At 38.4% G+C, this 25514-nt stretch overlaps 1 protein-coding gene across 2 annotated transcripts in view; it reads left to right on the top strand.

Annotated features, from left to right (window-relative positions):
• Positions 1-25088, top strand: part of LOC129434122 (beta-1,4 N-acetylgalactosaminyltransferase 2) — an 81523-nt gene extending 56435 nt beyond the window's left edge. The window contains exons 3-11 of one of the 2 annotated variants that reach the window (XM_073868472.1): positions 2107-2244; positions 2333-2439; positions 2614-2651; positions 6191-6371; positions 16741-16827; positions 16944-17125; positions 17204-17347; positions 17443-17668; positions 24083-25088. In XM_073868472.1, coding sequence (XP_073724573.1) covers positions 2107-2244; positions 2333-2439; positions 2614-2651; positions 6191-6371; positions 16741-16827; positions 16944-17125; positions 17204-17347; positions 17443-17668; positions 24083-24264 — 1285 coding nt within the window. In that variant the 3' untranslated portion in view covers positions 24265-25088. The remainder of the gene's footprint in view (positions 1-2106; positions 2245-2332; positions 2440-2613; positions 2652-6190; positions 6372-16740; positions 16828-16943; positions 17126-17203; positions 17348-17442; positions 17669-24082) is intronic. The other variant, XM_073868470.1, reaches the window with a different exon arrangement.
• Positions 25089-25514: the final 426 nt, after the last annotated feature.

Genomic DNA, 25514 nt, shown 5'->3' with positions numbered 1-25514 from the left:
ACAAAAAAGGGGTTGTTTTGTAACGCCAGGCGACGTCTTTTTTTCGACGTCTTCTGCACGTCTAAATGTTTACATCCGTAGGACCTCCGTGTAAGGAAAAAAAACATGAAAAAAGCGAAATGAAATTATTGTCTCCGCACTTCACCCATCCATTGCAACACCAAACGCTTCAGTCATTTCCTGCGAGCTGTGGGATTCGAACCACCAATCTATGGGTTACAAGCAAGTCTCACTAACCACTCGGCCATACAGCATGTTAAATTTGTATATAAGGCATACTTATTGCATTCATAACACGAATGCAACATCATGAGAATAGGTGAGAATATTTTCATTTTAAATTGTTAGTATATGGTCATATATTTTAATATAACGAACTACGCATTTAATTACAGATTTTTATTTGTACATTTAGATTAATTTGTATATAATTCAAGAAAGCAGAAAAAACAGTACTGTATAAATAATATAGACTATTCGTAAGTAGGTATTAATCATGTTGGTAACGTAGACTCACTGTGTTCCGTACACAACGATGTTTCGTACAGACGACCTTTAACTGCCCATAACTAAATAAATAATTTGAGATCACACACAAAATTTATATCTGTGTCATTTTCATTTCCCCACCTTTCATCCACGATCAGGAAAGAGAACCTCATGCAAACAACCTCATGTTTCAGTGATTATTTAGTAAGTCTGCAGGGTGCGCCTCTTGTGTTTGAAAACGGCCGGTGGGCAGGCTTACGCTAACAAACTGCAGCTTCGGGGGGAGACAAGTGGGGCAGCAAAAAGGTGGATTTTGGTTTAATTTATGCTTCACACTGTATTTATGTCTTTATAAAATGAATGATATTTATCACAAACTGTTAAATATATCACCTTTTGTTGAAAAAAATATTTGAAATTGGAACATTTAATGTTTAAAGTCGGTAGCGTCCGATGACTGTATAAAGCCAGTCGGATAGCACGTCTGTCGTTAGTCTACGTTACAATAATGCTGATGTTTGTAAATAAAATATTTTTTATAGGCCTAATCATGTAATATAGACATAGGCCTGTCATAGACGTCCAAATGACCTCCAAAGAATTACCCAGTTCAAACGTCAAACGTTGCCCGTAAATATGACGTCCAAATGACGTCCAAAAAATTACCCAGTTTACACGTCAAATGTTGCCCATAAATATGACGTCCAAGTAGGGTCATGGTTGGACGTCCAAATAGTGGACCTAGTTTGGACGTCGAATAGATGTCCAGAATTGGTCATGGACCGACGGACCCAATATAGACACGATCTGCACGTCTATTCGACGTCCTGTGTTTATTGGGTAAAAAAACACCTGCACAGCCAAGCCTGATGAGAGAGAGCATGGTTGAATTCAAAACTGCGTTAGATAAAATGAAAATGACAATGTTTTCAATGCTCTATTCTCCAAGTGTATTTTAGCCGTCACACAATGAGACACAATTGCGCAACTCTCTGCACAGCTCTGATCTTCGAAGGGAATGAATAGAACATAGGGATGAGTACTTCCAATTGGTATTCTCTCCATTTGTGACGGAAAATTGGTCCGAATGAATGCGCACAGGCTAACTTTGACAGGCAACACAATTAACGAAATGTCGGTTTTTACAAAAATAAGGCTATTAAGCTCTCGTCTAGTGATCCCGATGCTAAAACCTCTAGAATTATCTACAGTGGTCAGGGGTGTTCACTGATATGCTCACACAAAAATCGCTGCAATTTTTAACCCAGCACGTGTTCTGTATATTTACCCATTATGGGTCAAAAATAACCCAGACATTTTTAGAGTGAACATAACATTACGTACAGAGCAAAACTGGTGGTTGTGGAGCTGCTGCAGATACTACACAACCTTTGTTTTCTAAAGGTTTCTATATTGTGGTTATATGAAATAATCAGTTATATGTCAAATAACTGCAATCAAATGATTATTTAATAATTGTGACAGCTGAAGCTCTCGAAATTGACAAATTATTAAATGCTTCCTCATTTGTGAGTCACTTTCGATTAAAACATCTGCTTAATGTATACATGTAAATTTCAGCTGTTGTTTAACAAGGATTTCTTCCAATTTTCTTAGTATAGGGCCGTTCCCTAATGACAATTCTATGTCCTGTACCTGCCAAAACACTGAGCCAGCAAACCGTTATGTGTCCCAGGATGAACTAGAAGATCTTCAAAAACATCGAGCAGAAGAATACAGACAACACCAGATCAGGTTCCGCATTTTTGTTGACAATCACATTTTCATTGCAGACAGATTAAAGTCATTCATTAAAATAATTGTCCTTATGTGTCTTCCCCAGGATGGGTAAACAAAATGATGTACTTGTTCTTGCCCCTGCCAATACTCCGCTCCAGTATCCCATCAGAGGATTCAGAGTCACTCCATTAAATAAAACGCTCATTCCTGGTGAGTCGGATTTCTGATGCTTCCCTTTTCGATTTATAATGATGGGAAAGCACATTTCTATGAGGTTACAGAGTAACACCGTTTAAATATTGACTATTATGTAATGTTGTGATAATAATGTATCACATTATATATTTCTCTGTGTATTAATCTAAGACATTATCATTGTTGAAGGTCTAGCTCTGCAAACACAAAACCGAACAATTTACAAGGTTTGTTTGGCTCATACAGCTTTTGGACGGTGGAGGGTCGCTTTGATATATTTTCTTATTTCTCATTTGATTGAACATGCTGGGATATTTTCAATCTAGTGTTGGGCCAAAAAGGATCAAATCCAGCTGTTGGGTTAGATTTAAACGTTTATATTTGATGCAAAAAATATATGAAGAGTTTGGTTCCATTAAAAAAAGTTACCACCAAAATCAGTATTGTATCTGGTCAGTATTAAAAAGTAAATTCTTAATTTTACGCAAAATTCAATATCCTCTGTGTTATTCTGTCATCTTTTCTTACTTTTTTCCCAAAACGCGATAAATGGCACTCTTCTGCAGAATGCAATAAATCTGCTCAACAAACACACCCCATTCCATGCATTGTAAACAACAATGGCGGCACGTTGAATATACATAGAATCCTAAGCCGTTTCTCAATGTCAAGGAAGGATCCCCAGAAGCCAGAATTTCGAGGATGCTATGTCATCGACGTCCGTCGAAGGACTGTTCCAATGTTGAGGATCGTCGAAATTTCAGCCAAGGACTAAGTCCTTCATTCGAGAAATATCCCATATACAGGAAAGGATGCATATGTGTATCCTTTGTGCTCTTCGCGCGCTGAACTCACCCACAATCCTTTGCGCGCAGCGCCGAAAACACACCTGTCATTGACGCAATGACATGCACTCGCTAGCCTGTCCCATTTTGTTTTTTCCGAATGCTTGAGAGAAGCCTTGCCTAGCCTCTGAAGGAAGTGACTTGTAAGGACTGCCAAGAAAGTATACTTGACATTGAAAAACGACCCTAGTTTTCCTCATCTACTTTTGTACTTCGTGATCAACAAACAAACAAAATCAAAATAATACTTTGATGGCATTGATAAACCTGTGGTGGTTTTCTGTGACGGGAAAGAAACATAAGCCATCAAAATCTAATAATTAACTCGAGAGTGACTCGGGAAATGGAAAATGTCAAATGTCGGCTGTTTTTTGTTCTCCCGACAGCATCAAGCTTCTGTCATGCTAACACATTGACCCCAGGGGATCTTATGAAAAACTTTACATTATTTTACTTGAAGTCAACGAAAATCGTGCAGGACCAAAACATTTTACAGCTGATCGCTGTCAAAAAGTTCAGTGAAGATGTCCCAAGTATAACAGCAGCAATGACAGTGTTTTTACCGTATTTTCCGGACTATAAACTGCACCGGAGTATAGCCGCATCATTCAAAAATGCGTCATTAAGACGAAATAACATATACCGCAGTGGACTATACGTCACGTTTATTTAGAAAATGATTTCACAAAACCCAAGCCAAAGAACAGATATTTGATCTAGAAAGGCAAGGAGGGATAAAAGGGTCGATATCCTTTGCATTAAAAAGGGAGTTATCTCTTTACATGAAAGGCGTGTCATAATTTATTGGTTTGGTGTGTTAGCAGTGCCGCTGCTAGCCATTTTGGTGCCCTAAGCATAATTACTTTATAATGCCCCCCACCCCCACCCTGAGGTTGTTTTTGCCAGTTTAATTTTAGAAAAATATTTTTTTTTATTACCAAACATATAACTTAATAGCAGAAAGTAAAATCTTCACAGCTTTAGCCAACACACACTACACATTTGAAAGTGCAAACTTTTATAGAATACTGTAGCAAAATAGAAAAAAATTACCAAACTTAAATTATCAAAATAATCCAGACATGTTTTCCCAAGTACAATGTCACTTTAAATAAATAACATTAAATAAACATCAATAAGTAAACAAGAAAACTCAATATTCTTAAATAAAACAAAGATTCAGAGAACTAAGTGTCACAGTAATGTTTGCTTCATATCATATATTATAACGTTTTATATTTATATATATTTAACAGTCAGGAATTGTCAGCCTACCATGTGCACTGACTGCTAACGTTAACTTTTACCGAGAAAGTATTAACCACCGTCATGTCAAAATAAACCACAAAATAAACTACTGCTCAATATTTTAAGAAACGTAGTAAAGAAAGTAACACCTGCGTCAGTTATTTGTAAAATGCATATGCATTAGGAATGTTTTACAGTAAAATCTCAATTTAGCTTTATAACAACATAGTTTGCTAACATTAATGTCAGCACAGCAAGTTCGAGGCGCATTACGATTAGCAGCAGCTGCAGCCCATGCACATTTCCCTTATTTAGGAATGATTATACATGATGGACTTACCCGCAAGTGATGCACGGGCATCATCCCGCAGTTTCTTCTTTTTTTCCTTTTTTCCGATCCTGACTCCTGCTGTCTTTTCGGGGCCATTTCCAAAAGTTAAAATAATTTCAGCATTATAATTCTTTTTCATTAGGCTATTTTTGGTGCCCCTCAGCACGTGGTGCCCTACGCACAGTGCGTGATACGCGTTATGGGAGTGGCGGGGCTGTGTGTTAGAATTATGTTCTTCCCTTCTTTCAAATCCATGCATTAATAGGTCAACACACCAAACACACCATAGGTTAAATTACAACCCAGCAGTTGGATTCATTCTTTTTTGACCTTACAATGTAATGAAAATATCCCATGATTTATTAGAGTGTGCTTGTGTAATAGGATCTGCTGTCTTTCCTTCCTGTCTTTGATGTTTAAACCCTTACAACTATCAAACAAAGGTGACATGTAATTAAAATCAGGGGTTTCCAAGCTTTATGGTGCCAAGTATCCCCAAATATAATTAACCTTTTGGGAGGGACCCTATTTCTAATACTACATAAAAAAAAAATGCTGAGTTGGTAAATATTGGACATAACACTGCAATGGATTAAAATTAAATCCTACAACTGGGTTCTGTCCAATATTGACCCAATCATGGGTTAAAGCAATAATAATAAGTATTAAGTGTGTATAAGTGTGATATTTTAAAGACAACATTGTTTCCGAGCTTAAATCGTTGACATTACTAAGAGTAACGGTGGATATCTGTAGAGAAACATTTCCAATTCAAATTGATGTGTAGCTTTGACAATAAATTTTGTTTCTCTGCATTTTTACAGAGAATGTTGCCTTACAAACCCCAATGAGTAAGATAAAGGGCACTGTAGTGAGAAAGATAAAAACCTTATATACATGGTGAATGATACAGTACAATAATAAAAAAATCTGTGTTATTTTCAACCCAGTGTTGGGTCAAAAATAGACGAGCCCAGCCTGCTAGGTTTTAATTAAACCCATGCTGGGTTGTTTCAATTTCAATTTTGAGTCAAATGTAAACATTTTCTGGTTTAATTTTAACCCAGCTGCTGGACTCGTCCCTTTTTGATCCAACGCTGGGTTGAAAAGTGTATGTATGTAACAAGAAAGGAGAGATAAACACTCAGAAGTAACAAAAAATATATATTTTTGCATTGTTATTAATTTTATGGGGACCCGCTTATAATCTTCTAGTTTTCTGAATGTTCTAGTTATCTTCTAATTTCTGTTTTAAATGCTATGCGTGCGTCTCTTATTGTAGGTCTGTTGAGGCATGAATGAAAGTTTTTAAAAGAGCTCATGCTGTGTCAAACTTGTTCAGGTGTCACTGAAGGTACAGAAAGGTCTGCTGTCTGTAACAAATGTTAAGGAGGATGAGATTATTTTAGGCCAGAATGAGGGATTTCTGAGAATAACATCCGACAGCCTTGAGCAAATCAATGACCTGCTGAGCAGAGTGACCTACACCAGCACCATCTACCACATCAAGACTGAAGATCTTGGTAAGCATGTATGTTTTGGACTATTTTAATGTCAGTAGTAGTAAATATACGGGACATACTGTCACATAAAAATGATTGATGGTGCCCTTTCACCTCAGGGGAGGGGCTGACCTTTTGACCTGCGAGGGAGGGGGTGACCTTTGACCGGACCACCCAAGTCGTGAACCTTTGACCTGCGAGGGAGGGGTGACCTTTGACCGGACCTCCCACGTCGTGAACTTTTGAACCGACCGCCCACGCTGCTCTGAACTTTTGAACCGACCGCCCACGTCACGTTGAACTTTTAACCGGTACGCCCACGTCACGTTGGCATGTTTACATCCGGGGTTATCTTCGGGGCGTGTTAAATCATGTCCTCTTACGATAAAACAATAAAAACAGTGTTTACACAAGTGGTCTTCATTAAAACACATTCCATGCTCCCATCATAATTTATATAAGGTGGGGCCCGATATGTCTAATAAAAGCCAGGAAAATCACAGTTACGACAATCACAAACATGGATACCATGGATACGCCGTGCAGCTCACTCAGTTCTCCGGCGAGTGAATGGCAAATTGACTTGAATCATCTCGCTATGGCGCCGAAAAAACAGCGCAGGCATATCTGCCTGACAAAGTTTCTTCATGAAAATAGGAACATCGTCGCTGATGAAATTTTGCTGGAAAGTAGCATAGTAGTCGGTTACAAGTTTAACAAAGAGACTCGTACTGTAATACTCTACAGCGCTGAGAAAAAAGGTGAATATACACCAGGACTGGACTCGCGCATAGTTTTCGGTGACAAGGACTGGACATTGTTTTACAACAATGTCTGGAAAGATCTGCAAGATTGTCGCGAAGAACCATTGTACATTGCAGAATGGGATGCCATAACTCCCAAAGGACGGTACAGAGTGGTGGGCAACCATTCTAAAAAGAGGCCGGGGGACTGCGTCTACTTTTTCTTCTGCAAAGACAACGCGAAGCTTCGAGAGCCGCTGGTGGGGGTTCTACCTGACAAGCACTACAGTCTCTATGAGATGCAATTTTTGTTCAAGTGGCGTGATCTGCATGGCATGGAAAACATTTTTTCAACCATAAACAAAATGTTCAAGTGGTGCGACATGCACGATGGCTATTGCAAAGTTAAAGTACAGCTGTTCCACCCCGAGAAATGCTCACGTGGCCAATACTCTCTCGGACCGTCTCCGCCCATTAACTACGCCCATTCGTCACGATAGTTATAAAGCAGTAGACGGGACCGCCTCCACCAGCAATGTCTCAAGACAGCGATTCAGATAACATCCCCGGACCTTCTCTCTACATTGATGTTGACTCTTACGACGACAACGCTAACCAACACTTACCCGATGACGACCTTACTGAAGAATTCAGACGTCCATCAGAGGAAGGTCTGAGTCGCCTAAAAGAACTGAGCGCTAATGCCACCGATAACGCACTCGATAGCACCCAGCGGCTCGCGAAGCTTCGCGTTGTCTTTGCAGAAGAAAAAGTAGACGCAGTCCCCCGGCCTCTTTTTAGAATGGTCGCCCACCACTCTGTACCGTCCTTTGGGAGTTATGGCATCCCATTCTGCAATGTACAATGGTTCTTCGCGACAATCTTGCAGATCTTTCCAGACATTGTTGTAAAACAATGTCCAGTCCTTGTCACCGAAAACTATGCGCGAGTCCAGTCCTGGTGTATATTCACCTTTTTTCTCAGCGCTGTAGAGTATTACAGTACGAGTCTCTTTGTTAAACTTGTAACCGACTACTATGGTACTTTCTAGCAAAATTTCATCAGCAACGATGTTCTTATTTTCATGAAGAAACTTTGTCAGGCAGATATGCCTGCGCTGTTTTTTCGGCGCCATAGCGAGATGATTCAAGTCAATTTGCCATTCACTCGCCGGAGTACTGAGTGAGCTGCACGGTGTATCCATGGTATCCATGTTTGTGATTTTCGTAACTGTGATTTCCCTGGCTTTTATTAGACATATCGGGCCCCACCTTATATAAATTATGATGGGAGCATGGAATGTGTTTTAATGAAGACCACTTGTGTAAACACTGTTTTTATTGTTTTATCGTAGGAGGACATGATTTAACACGCCCCGGAGATAACCCCGGACGTAAACATGTCAACGTGACGTGGGCGTACCGGTTAAAAGTTCAACGCTACGTGGGCGGTCGGTTCAAAAGTTCAGAGCAGCGTGGGTGGTCGGTTCAAAAGTTCAACGCTTCGTGGGCGGTCGGTTCAAAAGTTCAGAGCAGCGTGGGCGGTCGGTTCAAAAGTTCACGACGTGGGAGGTCCGGTCAAAGGTCACCCCTCCCTCGCAGGTCAAAGGTTCACGACGTGGGTGGTCCGGTCAAAGGTCACCCCCTCCCTCGCAGGTCAAAAGGTCAGGCCCTCCCCTGAGGTCAAAGGTTAGCCCCTCCCCTGAGGTCAAAGGACACCATCAATCATTTTTATGTGACAGTATGTCCCGTATATTTACTACTGTCAGTAGTTTACAACAGTCACCACAAATTGGTTGTGTGCTCTTTAGTCACCGTGAAAATACCCTGCAGCTATTTAAATGGTTTTGTCTCTGCTTTCCAAATTACTGACCTGGAACTTGAAGCTAGATAAACAGTTAAACACATAAGTGATAAGCAGACATTACCCTAGCAAAGCATTTTAGTTGCAAATCCAATAAAATACTCCACTTAACCCAAAACCAGACAGTGATATTAGATGATTAACTTCTTAAGTGCGGTTTTGGCCAATAGAGGGCTGCAAAGATACTGTTCACCCTGTTTTGAGTGGATGAAAGACTGAATCTTTTTTGGCAACGTTATTTTAAGGTAAAAAAACCCTTTTTGGTGTTGCTTTAAAAAACGTCCGGAATGCCGCTGGTCGATTAGTCTCAGCCTCAGACGTCACACCCACAGACTGTTGGCTAAACATCTAATGTTTTTCATACACTTTTCTGTAAACCCTGTGAGAATGTCTAAGTCATTTTGATTGGTTGAAATAAACCAGATTTACACGAGACGCGAGTGTCGCGATTAGTTTCGGTCCCTGGAAAACAAAGCTCTGACGTTCCATTGAGGAAGAGAATCAGTCGTGTTCACGTGGATAATAATGAGCAGTTATCATGATCAGCTAAACATTGGATTCTCAAAGTCCGCGGCATAGACTCTCTGAAAGACGTCCAAGAGTTTTGCTTGAGGCAGTTAGTGGAGTTCTCCTAAATTGCTTGTAGGTGTTACAAAGTGAAGAGATATACTTCAAATGTTTAACGTGAGCGTCTCATTGGTGTGGCTGTTGATGAAGTGCACAACGTTGTCCTATGGTGAGTAATGTTGTTTATTTAGATGCTATTTGGTTGCGGCTGGTTATTTCCGACTCGTTATTGTGGGGAGTCCGAAACGGGACACTAGACGAAACAAACTGTGATTGGTTGTTTGACATGTCGATCAAACAGCTCGTGGGCGAGCTTTGTCCTGAAAAAACAGCAAAAAACACCAGACCTTCAGTATTGAAGGTCTGGCTACACGAGACTACCGATAAGCGTCACGTGACTCAAAAGTGAAATGTGTATTTACAACTTACCACGTTGTCCAATGTCCTCACTGACACTCTTCCAAGGAGGCCCTTTTTATTCCTGTCTCTATAGAAATAAGAACTTATAAGTTCTATAAGAAATAAGTCGTATAGCTTCGGGTGACTGCTCACGGACAATCGTTCCTCCCTCTTGAATGAGTGACTCCGGGCAGGGCTGCCGACACAGCAGCAAGTAGGCTCCTGATTAGTTAATGCGGCGTGAAAATCAGCCGCAGCTGGTGTGAATGCAGCGTGAGGGTTAATAAAAACAGCACTGTTTTTCAATATGTTCTTACCTCAACTTAGATTAATTAATACATACCCATCCTTTTTCAATGCTTGCAGTTAATCTTTGTACAGTGCAACGTGAATGTGTTAGCATTTAGCCTAGCCCCATTCATTCCTTAGGATCCAAACAAAGATGAATTTAGAAGCCACCAAACACTTCCATGTTTTCCCTATTTAAAGACTGTTACACAAGTAGTTACACGAGTAAGTATGGTGGCACAATACAAAACGTGGCGATTTTTTTAAGCGGATAAAAAAGATATTGTATAGCGGAAGAGCACTTAGTTTGCAGCACTTTGATCTCGGGTGCAGTAATATTGACGGACGTTTGAGCGAGAGAGATAAGAAACATGAAACAGACAATGGTTGCGTCCGAAAACTCTTAAAGGAACAGTATGTAGGATTGTGGCCAAAACTGGTATTGCAATCACAAAACTTGTGGCTAAAACTAGTAGTTCAATCACACAACTGGTGGCCAATACACAAAATGACAACATAAACATCAGTTGAGGGCTGCAACTCCACTTTTTAAATGACAATATCCTGGCCAGACCACTGTTGTCAGTGAAGTATTTGAAATGAAAATGATTTCTTAATGTCTAGTGACATATCAGGGCCATTTTATGATTCATTTATATACATTTCTTACACACTGTTCCTTTAATTGCTGCCTTCCGAGGCAGCATTTCAAGGCATGAAGACATCAAGGCATGTCCGAATCCAATGTTAGGTTTACTTCCTGACTCCTGAGATACCGTCATCATCTTGTCCCACAATTCTATGCGCGTGTCTGCATGGGGAATGTGATTGGTTGAGTTCGAAAAAATAAAATGAGGGCCAAAAAGTGGTTTGAGCTTACATTTAGTGTAAATAAATGTATATTTTCACTTTTTACACAATTTAATTGCATTTCTAGCGAAAAATTGGTATTGTAGTTTTCAAAAATGGGATTAGTTATCACAAAAGCGCTTCTGTTTTAAATTTCAAACACGCTGCCTTTGAAGTGGTCCAAAAGCATTACTCTGAGCTGCCTTTATGCCTCTGAAGTCAATGCCTCATGAGACAGCGAGGCAGCAATCACTAATTTTCGGATGCCGCTAATGTAAATTTGCTTTCCATTTGGGAGAATGAAGTCTGATATTGCATCTGATAGTGTCACACAAGCTGATACAACGCACACTCAGGGTGCTCCGATCCAACACGAAAAATGTCTGACCTGTTTAGATTAATCATGTAAACAATGTTTTATAAAAGCACTGTGGGAGAAATCAAACTGCCAAAATTGGTACATGTCTATCACTGTTATATGCTGTAATAAGAGTTTAGACCTAAATCAAGATGCTGTTAGGCTTTCATTTTATATGAATCTCACAAGCTGTCAAATGCGGCTTTGCTGGACTATGCCATAAACAAAATGCTTCTTCTGAAACAAAATGTTTCTTTTAGAAAGGTCTAGGGGATAGTTCCTAACTTCCTGTTTCAGTTGAAATGAGGTCACCACAAATCATAAAAGCGGCACATTTCAATGGACCTTAAATGATGTCTGGAACATCTAGCATAACTGTTACTGTTTAAACTTTGTTGTTTTGTGTGTAGAGTGAGTTGTAAATGTAGATATTAGGTCAAACCAGGTTTAAGGTTTTCTTTGGCTTTTTCTTGTAGTGGAAAAAGGTTTTTGTTAGATTATAAAAATGTTATTATGTCATTCTATGAAAATGGTGGCTTTTTGAACAGACAACTTTTTAAAAATGTAATTATTTTTTTTATACCAAAACTTATAGTAAGATAATACTTAACCTCTTAAAATTATAAATCAACTTAAATGACAGCTTAATGTATTTTTATATGTTTACTACATCACATAAAAAAAGCTTGTGCTGCTTTTTTGTCACTGATGTTACCTATATTTTAGATGACATTTCAGGCTTCCCAGAATGTAATTTGACCATTTAATTTGCATACATAATCAAAGACAGAAAAAGTTAATGTAATATTAAGAAATTGTCTTGATTAGTAGTAATTTACTTTAAACCTTTAAAACTTTTTCTATTTCTACCATTGTGTTTTTTGTTGTAGCAGTAGAAATAATTGAAATTGAGTGATCAAAATTGATGATATCCTTATGTGGCCGTGTAAACCTTCACACTATGACAAAGACTCCAGCACAGCCATACATCTAACAGGGGTTCTTTATTTCCGACTGAGTTAAGAGAAAACACAGCATTAAATGACTGTGAAATATCCCCCTGTGTAGTATATTATTATAAACCAAGTTTACAAGAAATATAAAAAGAGATCAAATTAACACAAGCTCCAAATACAATGTAAATATTTAGTTACAATGGCCTATTCAGTTTAAAGAAAAATAAATAAAACAAATAAAACAGTAGCCCAACTATTGAACACTCCCTTTGGGTGAAATTCGGCTGATTAGAAAGGGTTAATCATACACATTTCTCCTTAAATCACATTCCTTCTCAAGATTATAAAGATCCCAAATCAACAGAGAAAATAAATCAAAACATACAAAAATAGCCCTGTATGAAATATACCCCTATAAACAACGGTAGTGGCTTTTGGATGCTATTCTGTAATATAGACAAAACACAGAAACATTCATAGTACATAAACATTGGCCACTTAACTCAATAAATCTGAACTGAATCCAGTTTACACCTCATTATTCATTTATACAGTGTCAATCATTGTAACAAAATGTTCATATTTAGCCTATTAACAAATTATATTTATGTGTCTGTGTTTGTCTTGTCTGATTTGTTAATCTGCTGTTTTAATGTACATGTTGTACATTTTTTGCAAACTTGGCAAACCCTGTATATCTAGTATTTTTTAATGTTGAGTGTTTATGCTAAGAAGCCGTTTTTGAAAATCGGACTGTCTTGCATTTGAGTCTGGATTGGAGTCGGATCGAGTTGGGTGAAGTGTGCTACCTGTAGTACTACCTGTGTGCTATCTGTTGCACTATCCCGGGACTCGCTTTAAAAAGCGGTTGCGTCAAGCATCGGTGAACGGAAAGTTACGACTGCTTTGGAAAGCGGTTGTGTTCAACATCGGTGAACGGAAAGTTAAGAACTCCCAAATATCAAGCCAACTGGAGCTCACATGTCACCGTAGCGGCGGGGATATCTGCTGATAAGGTTGGTGATGTTTTCGTGCCTAGTCTGAGTTCTCCAGCTGCTATTCGCCCGTGGACGGAACCTGCATTTTGCATTTGTCGATCAGCTGTTTGGTCTTTACTGTGGTTGTGGAATTGCATCTGTTGAGCGAGCTTGTCTCGAAACTTGTTTACACGATACTTCAACGCTGATATCATGAAAGTGCTCCTATTTTGTGCGGTTATCTTCATGCCCGCTCTATGGGACATACAGACGAAGGCGGAAGATGAGATGAATCATTTGTTGCGCTTCCATATGTATCTGCCAACAAAATGTACGGACAGTATTTTTATATATCGTGCTGTTCTTAATTCTGTGTTAATGGACACAAGGACAAAGAGCTCATCTACCTTTACTTTCATTCCTAAGATCTCTCTACCAGACTCTCGTAAAGAACAATGCAATTCTTCACTGAAAAATAAAAGGCAACGATATTTGTAGGGCTGAAACAATTCATCGAGTTACTCGATTTACTCGATTCAAAAAATTCCTCGAGGCAAAAATTCTGCCTCGAAGCCTCGTTAAATTCCTATGACGCGCACTACACACGCCGAGATCTGATTCAAACGGACCGCTGTTCAATGTTCAGGAAGCACATCATAGCGCATGGTACATTTTGAATTTAGTTGGCGCGATGGCGGAGCGAATATGTCCATAAACGGCAGAAAGAGAATGTCTAAAGTTTGGGATCATTACATTATCATTAAATTCAGCATCTGAACCGAAAACATCCACAGCTGTTTCACCAAGCATCGATGAAACAAGGTAACGTAGCTTCCGCTGATTTTAATCCCATACTGTATTTGTAGCGATGTCGTTATGCGGTTTGACTAGATATGATGTTTAGCTTTGATGTTTTTAAGTACTAAACGTATTCACGTTCAATTGCAGGAGAGTATAGATTAAAAAAGAACCCCTTCACACACACGATTACAAAAAGATTAATCGATTACAAAAAGAATCGATAGCTGCAGCCCTAGATATTTGATAATGTTGTTGCTTTTACTGGCCGGTATTAATCCAAATCCTGGTCCAGTTGAAAGTGTTCTAACTCCTTTGGATTTCACAAATAGATCAGGCCTTGGCATTGTACACTTAAATGTTCGTAGCTTGTTGCCAAAATTAGATCAAGTACAAATATGGGCCAAGACGACCAAAGCTGATGTCTTGGTCATCTCTGAGACATGGCTAAAAAAATAAATTTCAAGCCACGACATTGCACTAGAGGGGTATAATGTGTTTCGAGCTGATCGTAAAAGTAAAGGGGGTGGGGTTAGCCTGACGTTGTCATACTCAATTCTAGTCAGAATTTGAGTCTGATACCGCTCCATTGAGCTATAATTATGAGGCGTGTCTCAACCGAAAAATGCCTCTGCACTCAATTGGATAGACCTACGACCAATCAGAGCAACGGAGTGTGTGTGTGAGTGTATGTTGAAATTACGTCTTTGCAGCCTGACCGAACTGATAGTTATTTCGCTACAATGACACTAACATTGTGATTATACTGAGTTAGCGAATGTACATCAACACCTATTATGTTTACAACATTTCGTTTATATCACAACATGAAGTATTTACTAAGTCATAGAGTAAGACTATCTCTTACCGTTTGTACGTTAGGTGAAATTCATCCACGACGATACCCATTACGTTTGCTTGAAAATATTGGAGCCTCCACTTATTCAGCAACCACGATTCCGGGCTTCCGAAAAGAAGCTGGCAACGACCGCTAATTATATCCATCTCGTCATGCACGCTGAGTTGCATCGCCGTGATAACGTTAGCCATTTCAGTTGCGACCAACTTTTGCCGAATAGGAAGGACGGCAAAAACATCAACAAATGCCTTGCTCGCGTTTCTCTGAGTCTGTTCTAAAAGATATCGACAGAGCATTGATTTTAAAAGAGGAACAATGTCAGAATTCACACATCTGAACTCTACAGCGGCAGCCATTCAACACACGCGCTCTTTGGTGACGTGGTTCATTACGTTACTGTTGATTATCTGTCCATCATCGTATAAAGCCCGCCCTGACAATTTGATTGGTTCGCCCAGCTCTAGTCCTAGCATAGCAGCTCCTCAACGGAAAAACGCCAGACCGATCTTCCCGTTCTCAAATTCTTGTGGGCGGGGCTAAGATCAGCTGGCACCCAGGCTAGGGTGGGGGGTTGCATTGTATATTAAATCAAATTTTCATGCTACTGTTCTTAAATCAGTTTCTATCCCTAAACAGTTTGAGCTTTTGGCTATTGATCTGGAATATGGAAAGGATTGTCATTTATGTATAGTTGGTTGCTATAGACCACCAGCAGCCATAAATGATGCTCTTACCTCACTATCAGCTGTTTTATCTGACCTGCTTCTAAAAGACCTTGTTAGGGGGATTTGAATTGGAATTGGTTAACATCAAATTCAGATCAGTTTAAAGCATATTGTGACTCTGTGAATTTTACTCAACTTGTTGAATCCCCTACACGACCAAATCATAAGAATCCAAGTAAGTCCACTTTAATAGATATTATACTAACAAATAAACCCCATAAATACACACATACAGGAGTTTTTCCTGATGATGTTAGTGATCATTGTACTGTGGTCGTTATAAGGGATTGTAAAATTCCCAAAGTAAAACCTAGATTTATCACAAAAAGGAGCTTTAAACTGTTTGATAAACAAGGGTTTCTGCATGAGTTGTTTGCATCTGATTGGGATAGATTGTTTTTAATACCTAATGTGTCCACTGCATGGCAGTATTTTCATACTTTATTTCTGCAGATTGTAAACAGGCATGCACCTGTTAGGACTTTTAGAGTAAAAGGACATGATAACCCATGGTTCTCACATGAATTATCTGAACTCCTTCATGAAAGAAATTTGGCTTGGGCCATAGCGAGGAAATCGGATACAGAAAGAGATTGGGTAGCGTTTAGAACATTGAGAAACAAGTGTACAGCTCTTATACGTAAATCAAAATCTCCGCTTCGCGTCGTGCCTAACAACGCCCTTCAGCCGTTACTTATTCACGATACAGCACAGCCTCTCGTACCTTATTGCTTACATAAAGCACTTCAATTAAAACAAAAAAAACATATATTTTGTGTCATTATCTGACAATTATAAGTGTTTTTCCTGGTGGTTGAGGCTGGGACAGGAAAGCCACCATTTTCATAGAATGACCCCATTATGTCATTGCTGTGAAGAACCTTTAAAGCAAGTACAAAAACCTTACAATGTCTCTGTCAAATATTTGCAGTCAGTAAAGAGATTTTTTAAAGAGAGTTTGATTAATAATTAACTATAGGAATTAATTTAATGTGTTTTTGTCCATAGCTTACTTCTCTTATGAGGACCATGAGGTCATATTCCCCATTGAGATCAGTCGTCTATCAGTTCCTATTCTTTATAACCCAGGGAAAGGTGAGTGCTATCATGTAATTAAAATATTTATACTAAGAACAATTGCAACTCCAGTGTCTGTTGTGAACATAATTCTCTCATAATTTACATAAACACATTATTATTTCTCTCTGTAGATATAAACTCTCAGGTGACTGTACTGGTTAAGGCATTCTTGAGATATGAACAATTAAATGTTCTCATCCAGAGTGTTCGTGTGAACTACCCAAACATAAAGATCATTGTAGCAGATGACAGTCTTAACCCAGAAAAGGTTGTTGGTGATAACATTGAGCAATACATTATGCCTCCAGCACAGGTAACACAACACTGTGGTTTACTTTACTATTAAATGTACAATGCATTCAATAACTGCTTGACATCACTATTGTTGAAGGGCTGGTTTGCTGGCAGAAATCTGGCAGTGTCACAAGTCACAACCAAATACTTCTTATGGGTGGATGATGATTTTCTGTTTCTGAATGAGACGCGTATAGAGAGATTTTTGGAGATTATGGAAGCCGTTCCTGAATTAGATGTGGTATGTCTGCTGCTATATTGACATAAGTCTTAAGAACAGGTGGAAATTTTGTTTTGCATGTTTGCAAAGTTATAGATCTCTGCTGATTTCCTTAGGTCGGTGGTGAAGTTGAGGGAAATAGTTTTTCCTTTAAATTGCACTATGAAGAAGGAAACAGCGAGGAAGGCGGCTGCATCACGCGTATCAGAGGTACTTACGCACCCCTGCCGGGATTTAATGGATGCTCTTACGCCGACGGAGTTGTCAACTTCTTTTTGGCCCGTACGGATGCCGTGCGAAAAGTCGGATTTGACCCGTTTCTTAAACGGGTGGCTCACACTGGTATGTGGATTGCAAAGTCATTTGGGCAAAAAACTGGCAAAATATCAATTTTTTTAAGATCAAGTGATATCAGAAGTTTTGTGGCCTGTAGTCCATGTCTATTAGCTTTGAGACCATAAATACACACACACACACACACACACACACACACACACACACACACACACACACACACACACACACACACACACACATATATATATACAGCATTTTTGTCAAATCAACATACACTCAGCTAAAGGATTATTAGGAACACCTGTTCAATTTCTCATTAATGCAATGGTGTAATGGTGTGGGGTATGTTTTCTTGGCACACTTTAGGCCCCTTAGTGCCAATTGGGGCATTGTTTAAATGCCACGGCCTACCCATCCTCTGATGGCTACTTCCAGCAGGATAATGCACCATGTTACAAAGCTCGAATCATTTCAAATTGGTTTCTTGAACATGACAATGAGTTTAATGTACTAAAATGGCCCCCACAGTCACCAGATCTCAACCCAATAGAGCATCTTTGGGATGTGGTGGAACGGGAGCTTTGTGCCCTGGATGTGCATCCCACAAATCAACTGCCAGATGCTATCCTATCAATATGGGCCAACATTTCTAAAGAATGCTTTTAGAACCTTGTTGAATCAATGCCACATAGAATTAATGCAATTCTGAAGGCGAAAGGGGGTCAAACAGAGTATTAGTATGATGTTCCTAATAATCCTTTATGTGAGTGTACATTTTTATGTTACTTTAACTTAAAAAAATAAGTTAAACTATTTCAACTTGTTTTATAAGTTATGTCAACTTTTTACAAGTCAAACCTTAAAGCAACACCAAAGAGTTTTTTTTACCTTAAAATAACGTTTCCAAAAAAGTTTCAGTGGTTCATTCACTCAAAACAGAGTGAATGGCACTTTCACATTTGCTTTGCAGCCCTCTATCGGCCAAAACCGCACTAAAGAAGTTTCCAACCGTCGGGTAGTGGTCCTGTAGTTCGAGTGAAAACTACAAAAACTTTACAGACTTACAATCCAATCAGAGCCAGCTATGCTGCAGTATTTACGACAGTGGTAATGAACAATTACGCTTCTAACCTGTAGGGGGAGCAAAGAGCAAAAAACATGAAAATAATAAGTGGGTGGGTCCAATAAAGTGATGGGCAGTAACGCGTTAGAAGTAATCCGATTACTTTTTTCAAGTAACGAGTAAAGTAAGGGATTACAATTGCAAAAACAGTAATTAGATTACTGTTACTTCCCCATAAGCAGGCTGCGTTACTGCGTTATTTAACCTTGATTTTGTTTTAGTGAGATGTCATGACGTGAGTCGAGTGAAAATGACGTATGAGTATTCAGTAAAGTAACTGGATTACTTTCTTGGATAAGTAATCAGTAACTAATTACTATTTCCAAGTACACTGCAAAAAATGCTTTCTTACTTAGTATTTTTGTCTTGTTTTCAGTAGAAATGTCTAAAAATTCTTAAATCAAGATGAATTTTCTTGATGAGCAAAATGACCTTAAAAAATAATACTAGTTTTTAGACAAAAAATATCAAATGTAAGTGAATTTGTGCTTAAAACAAGCAAAAATATCTGTCAATGGAGTGAGAAAATTTTACTTGAATTAAGTGTTTAAGAAAAATTTCACTTTTTTTTCTCACCCCATTGGCAGATACAGTAAGTTTGCTCGTTTTAAGGACAATTTAACTTAAATTGTATATTATTTGTCTTAAAACTAGACTTATTTACTATCAATTGTTTTTGAACAATCTGATGATGTCCGATATTGGGAAAAATGCTTTCATCTGTCAGTATCGATTGCAGGCCGATGTATTCATCCCTAGTCCTCTGTGTTTATGATTTTCTTCGGATAAACACATTTAGGGCCCTATCTTGCACCCAGCGCAATTGACTTTGTCAGTGAAGCATGCAACATTCGTATTTTGCACCGGCGCACAGCAGGGTTTTCCCTCCACAGACGCACGTCGGCAAACTAGGGATTGAACTTGTGCTCCCTGGGCAGTTTAGCACAAAAAAGCAGGCTGGAGCTTGACATTTTTTGTGATGGAAATATGCAATTTCTAAAATGCAGAACTTATTGGTCATAAAAAAACACATGCAAGGCCTGAAAGAGATCAAGCCTAAGCCAGGTAAGAAAAAGTAACACAAAAGTAACTTAAAAGTAACGCAAATATTACTTTGCATGAAAAGTAATTAAGTAACGCAATTAGTTAATTTTTTTGGGAGTAACTTAATACTTTAATGCATTACTTTTAAAAGTAACTTGACCTTACACTGGTCATATGTGGCGTAAGAACAAATGATGTTTTTTTTAAATCTATGTGTGTTTACATTGAAACGTGGCATATACTGATAGCTTAATACTAGGGGTTAGATGAGACTCATCTCATGGCAATTCGTACATATTTTACGACGTTGCTACCTTATTTTCCAAACTATAAGTTGCTCCGGAGTATAAGTCACATCAGTCGCATTAGTCAAAAATGCACTTTGAAGAGGAAAAAATATATATATTTCACAAAATCCAAGCCGAAAAACAAACATTTAGTCTGGAAAGGCAAGTTAGTCAACTAAACAATAGCACAGAACGGCAGACTGAATAGGTGTCCGTACATGTTAAAGTAACATAAACAGTTATTTACATGATACACAATAGCATACAGAACTTACCTGGGAGGCTGAATAGGCTAAATTAACACGACATGCCAAATCATATTAAAAAAGGTCCCGAAGTCATTCCGCATCACTGAATCCATTAAATTACATAAATACAGGAGCAGCATAGAAATAGTAAATTTAGAGTCACGTTGTTGAGCTCGCTGAGCACACCGTGGTGTACACATAAAACGCATGAGCGTGCATGATTAAGCCGAGAGAACCTGCGCTCGTAGGGCAGGGACGTCTAAGCTGTACAATCTGGCAAACGTAGACGGCGAAGACCAGCCGGCCGCGTTGCAGATATCAAATATAGATACCCCTGTAGACCATGTGCATGATGAAGCCAAACTCGCGCAGAGTGGGCTCTAACATATAGGACATAGCTCATAGAGGGGCGTGAGCCAGTGCGATGGCTTCAACGATCCATCTAAATAGCCACTGTTAGCAACAGGCATACGTAGTGAGTGATCTGCGAAGCTCACGAACGGCCGATCTGACTATAATATGCAGCAGAACGGTTCGTAGCGGTTCGTAGTTATAGTGCACAGATCGGTGAGCTTTCCAAGCACGCCGTAAAATGTGTACTGACAATAAATTGCACGGGCACAGGTGAACACTTGAGTACATCATGAATGCATATAGATGAATCAGAGTGTTATAATGCACAGGCCGGCAAGATTTTCGAGCGCGCCGTCATGTGTTCTGATAATAAATTGTGTGCACACGGGTGAACCCTTCAGTGCACTGTGAATGCGTACAGATAAATCAGTGCACAGAACGCGCCATGAATGTGTACAGATATGATTGATGAACGTAACGGTGGGTACCCAGTTTGTACGGTCTGCTTTCTAGGATCTCAGAACATCTTAAAAAAGGAGGAAATTTTTTGGGTATTGGACCCACCTAAATATACCGACTTTATTCACTTTTTATAGCGCCTTCAATCAAATCCATTTAACTTGCCCTAATAAATTAAACTCAATTTTGCCTTGGCTTTAACTGCTTCCTCAAATATATTCCTTTTGACTCCGGGTCTATATCAATTAAATTCAAGGCAAACAAGTATTGTAGCATTTCTGATACTCAGATGGGTTTGGCTGTGTGCTCACATACTTTACTGTGACTTGACAAGCTGCTTTTTAAGTGAATGTTCATAATTTGTAAAAAATCACTGACTGATGAAGCATGTTTATTTCAACAAACCACCAGGCGATCATTGTTTGCATATTATCAGCTCATTTGCATTTTAAAAGACACACCCAAAACATTTTTCCTCAGGCCAACAAAATGGCAATTTTGACATGCTATAATTAATGATCTGTAGGGTGTTTTGAGATAAAACTTCACATACGAACTCTGGGAACGCCAAAGACTTATTTTACAAATTTAAAAATTTCATCCCATGACACCTTTAAGGGCCAGATTTACTAACAGCTTGCGCAAACCATCATTTTGGCGTTAAATAACGACTGAACTTACTTAAGACACGCAGTAGATATTTACTGTAGCTCTAAAAAGGAGTTATTTTTGCGACCTTATTGCATATGCATTTCTAGAAGTTTTCCTTTTAGAAGCAACATTAATGGGAGGAGAGTATTACATTTTGCCAGAGGAGCATATTTAAAAAAAAAAAAAGCCAAGCCATGCTAAATTTAATTTGCTGGAGAAAAGAAGAGGAGAAGTCACGAGGAGAGTCAAATCAGGTGTTTCAAACCTTCTTTTACTCTTCATCATTCGTCCTCTGATTCTTCTCATTTTCATTGCGATGTCCTGCCGAGGTCTCTTATTTTCGCATTATTATTATTTGAACAGTATTTATAGTTAATAAACTTTGTGTCTTTCAGGTTCATTGAAAATAGTCAGATCGTTCTTGAGTTGGACATCGCTATTGCGTTTTGGAGCATGCAATGCATTTACTCACGACGGCTAATTATATTAATGATAAGATGAAAATTACATTTAAAGTAGTCCTTTTTACAATGCTTTCCTTACAAAAATCAATCTTACTGTAGGTCAATGACTGGACAAACAAAATAAATTTTTATTAAAAAATGAGATCAAAGCAAAATCTAAATCTTTTCACCTACCCCCTGGAAACTCTTCACACGTGTACCTCCGGTTGGGAATCATTGACCTACACTATGTTGTTAACACGCAAACAATTATCTGATGTTTTTGCTAGGCTTAGTTAGCCTAAAACTGCCTCAGATGCAGCTGTTCCAGTGACGGACAATATATTAATTCGCTAATCAAAAATGTACACTGTAAAAACAATGCAGAATAAAGTTAAAACAACTTGGGTTTGTCAATTCAACCTACTATTTTAAGGTTTGGCTTGTAAAAAGTTGACATAACTTGATTAGACAAAAATGCTGTATATTTTTTTACTGTATATTAATGCCATCTGAGCTTGATTTCCATAAAAGGGTAATATTATTATGGCACATGCCTGTCCATATTTACCGATTTCGATGACACATAATTATTAAAAAAAAATATGATGTTTCCGCACCCACAACATCACAAGCTATGTGTCATCATATACCTATTTAAACTTATGAGGCAGTTTCTCTGACAAGATTTTGATTAAGCCAGGACTAAGTCGAGTTTATACAACAAGTGCAATATGTTTTTAAATTACTAGATTAAGCCCAGTCTGGGAAACTGCCCCATTGTGTGTGACTTAACTTCAGGTTTCACATTAAGGGGTGGTTTCGCGGACAGGGATAAGCTTAAAGGCGGAGTCCACGATGTTTGAAAAACGCTTTGGAAAAGGACACGGGCCGACTACCAAAACACTCTTATAACCAATCAGCAGTAAGGAGCGTGTCTACTAACCGACATGCTTGCCGGGTTGCATATGTGTGGGGTGGGTCTATCAACCGAAGGTCCAGATTCTAATGGGGTAGGGGCGTGTTTGTTTAGGTGATTTCAAATATCAACATTGGCTTTCAGACATCGTGGACTCCGCCTTTAAGCCAGGACTAGGCCTTAGTTTAATTATTAAATATAACTAGTTTTAACAAACATGCCTTACTAAAAACATAACTGGAGTGCATTTTGAGGCAAAACAAAGGGCCCTGATGTATTTTAAGATATGTTAGTGCAAGTTGTTTTCAGTTGTTTTAGTCTAGGATTAGTTTAATCCCTGTCCGGGAAACCGCCCCTAGATGTGATAAATACTATTATGGGCGGTTTCCCGGACATGCTTATGCTAGTCCCAGACTAAAATGCACATTTAAGATGCCTTAAATATAAAAACATCATGCATTGACAGATCTTAACATTTATCAGTGCTGTTGTTTTATCTCAAGATGCACACCAGTAATGTTTTTTTTTTTTTTTGTAATTTATGTTTATAAAAACTACTTAAATGTCCGAATATAACTAAGACCCAGTCTGCCCCTTAATGTAAAATCCAGTTTTAATATGGCATTTGAAGCAACGCATGTTAATTTTAAAGCTAAGTGGTGTGCCGTGGGATTTTTTACAAATCAAAACTGTGAAAATGGTTGGGAAACACTGATCTACTCCAGTGATTTTTTTCTGATGGAGGATCCACTCACTTTATTTGCTTCTGACACCCATGCAGTAAAGTGACTAAATTATGGGTTAATTTTCATTGTTGGTAACATTTTTTAAATTAATTCTAATAAACTGAGATGCCCAACTTTAATGCAGATTATATCTTCATGTGTTCCATAAAAAAGATGTAATTTTCTCATCTTTATTTTGCCTGCAGAATTCTTTGTTGATGGACTGGGAGAATTGTTAGTCGTCACCTGCAAAGGTCTTAAGATCGGCCATCAAAAATTCAAGAACAAAGGTGATTATTACGGCTACAGACATCCGGCAAATAATGAAGAAGAAAGAAAAAAAAGTCACCATTTTTTCAAGAATCATCTAAAATGCATCAAGTATTAAGAAGCATCAAAGCACCCATACCTCAGTTTTTAAAGCAACATTATTTGTATAATTTTTAACGTACACTGAAAAAAATGTGATCAGTAAGTCATATCAATATGTCTTACAATACTTATCAAATTAAGCAGTTTTAACTTTTAAAACCTTTTTTGCTGTCTAAACTTATCACTCTTTTATTTTTGCATTATATAGATTAATTTATCTTACCATTCAAAAGTTACGGTCACTTACTGATGATTTATATTTTTTCCAAATTTTAAAATAATAGCAAACCCAAATATAACAATGGGATTGTTGTAAATATTTTTTTGATGAATCATAATATACTGGTCGACATTTGAAGTGGATCAAAAAGTTCATCAAAGTTGTCCTAAGACAAAAACGGGTATAAAGTATTGGTTTTGGGACAACTTTTATGAAAGGTTTTGATCCACTTCAAATGTTGACTAGTGTATAATAAATCTTTGTAAAAAAGCTCATATTGGAGGACACACTGAAAAGAATTGACAAACATTTCAGTTACGTGATCCTAAACTTTCTAACGGTGTATATAAATAAGGTGTAAAGTAAAATTGATTGAAGGTAACTATTTATTGAAATCACTTCTGTCTGTCATTGAATGTTTGGATCGTGTTTACAAGAGAATATATGCCAAATAAAGGTGAATCAGGATGAGTATTATAAATACTTTTGATTTGTTGTACATTATTGTTTTGGGCAAGCTTTAATATCAAGTTTGTGGCCGAGCACTGTAGGTTTGAACCTCTAAGAGCACATTTAACTGCATGCTAAAGTGGTTTAAATCTTGGACCGAGTTTGGGGAACCCTGGTTTGGATCATATGTGATGCGCTTAACCCTGTTATTGCTGCTTGCAGCCATGTATCTGTTTTATTATCCTTATTTTGTTTTGCTAGTGCAGCACGCAGAAACAGGAATATCTGGTTGTCCAAAGCTGGCATTACATTTGCCTCGCCTCGCTTGCAGTGCTGTGGCATGTTAGTACTATATGACTTGCATGTTTACGTGACAGCTTAGTATTATTTTTTCCCCTTTAACCTCTGTGAATTCATCACTCGCGGTATTTGTTTACTGTGTCACAGTTTTTCACATGGCTGTGTTAAAGGCCCAGCTCCGGTCCGCACAATCAGTTTTTCCTTAATTGGCCCAAAAATGAATGACGGCCCTATAGTGGACCGGATCTGAATTACAAACATGGGACACAGCTTGCCCAAGTCTCAGCCAGTTAGCA

This window comes from Misgurnus anguillicaudatus, chromosome 6 (genome assembly GCF_027580225.2).
Source record: "Misgurnus anguillicaudatus chromosome 6, ASM2758022v2, whole genome shotgun sequence".
NCBI classification, from domain to species: Eukaryota; Metazoa; Chordata; class Actinopteri; order Cypriniformes; family Cobitidae; genus Misgurnus; species Misgurnus anguillicaudatus.
The sequence above is the reverse complement of the archived record's forward strand: the minus strand, read 5'-3'. Positions and strand labels throughout refer to the sequence as shown.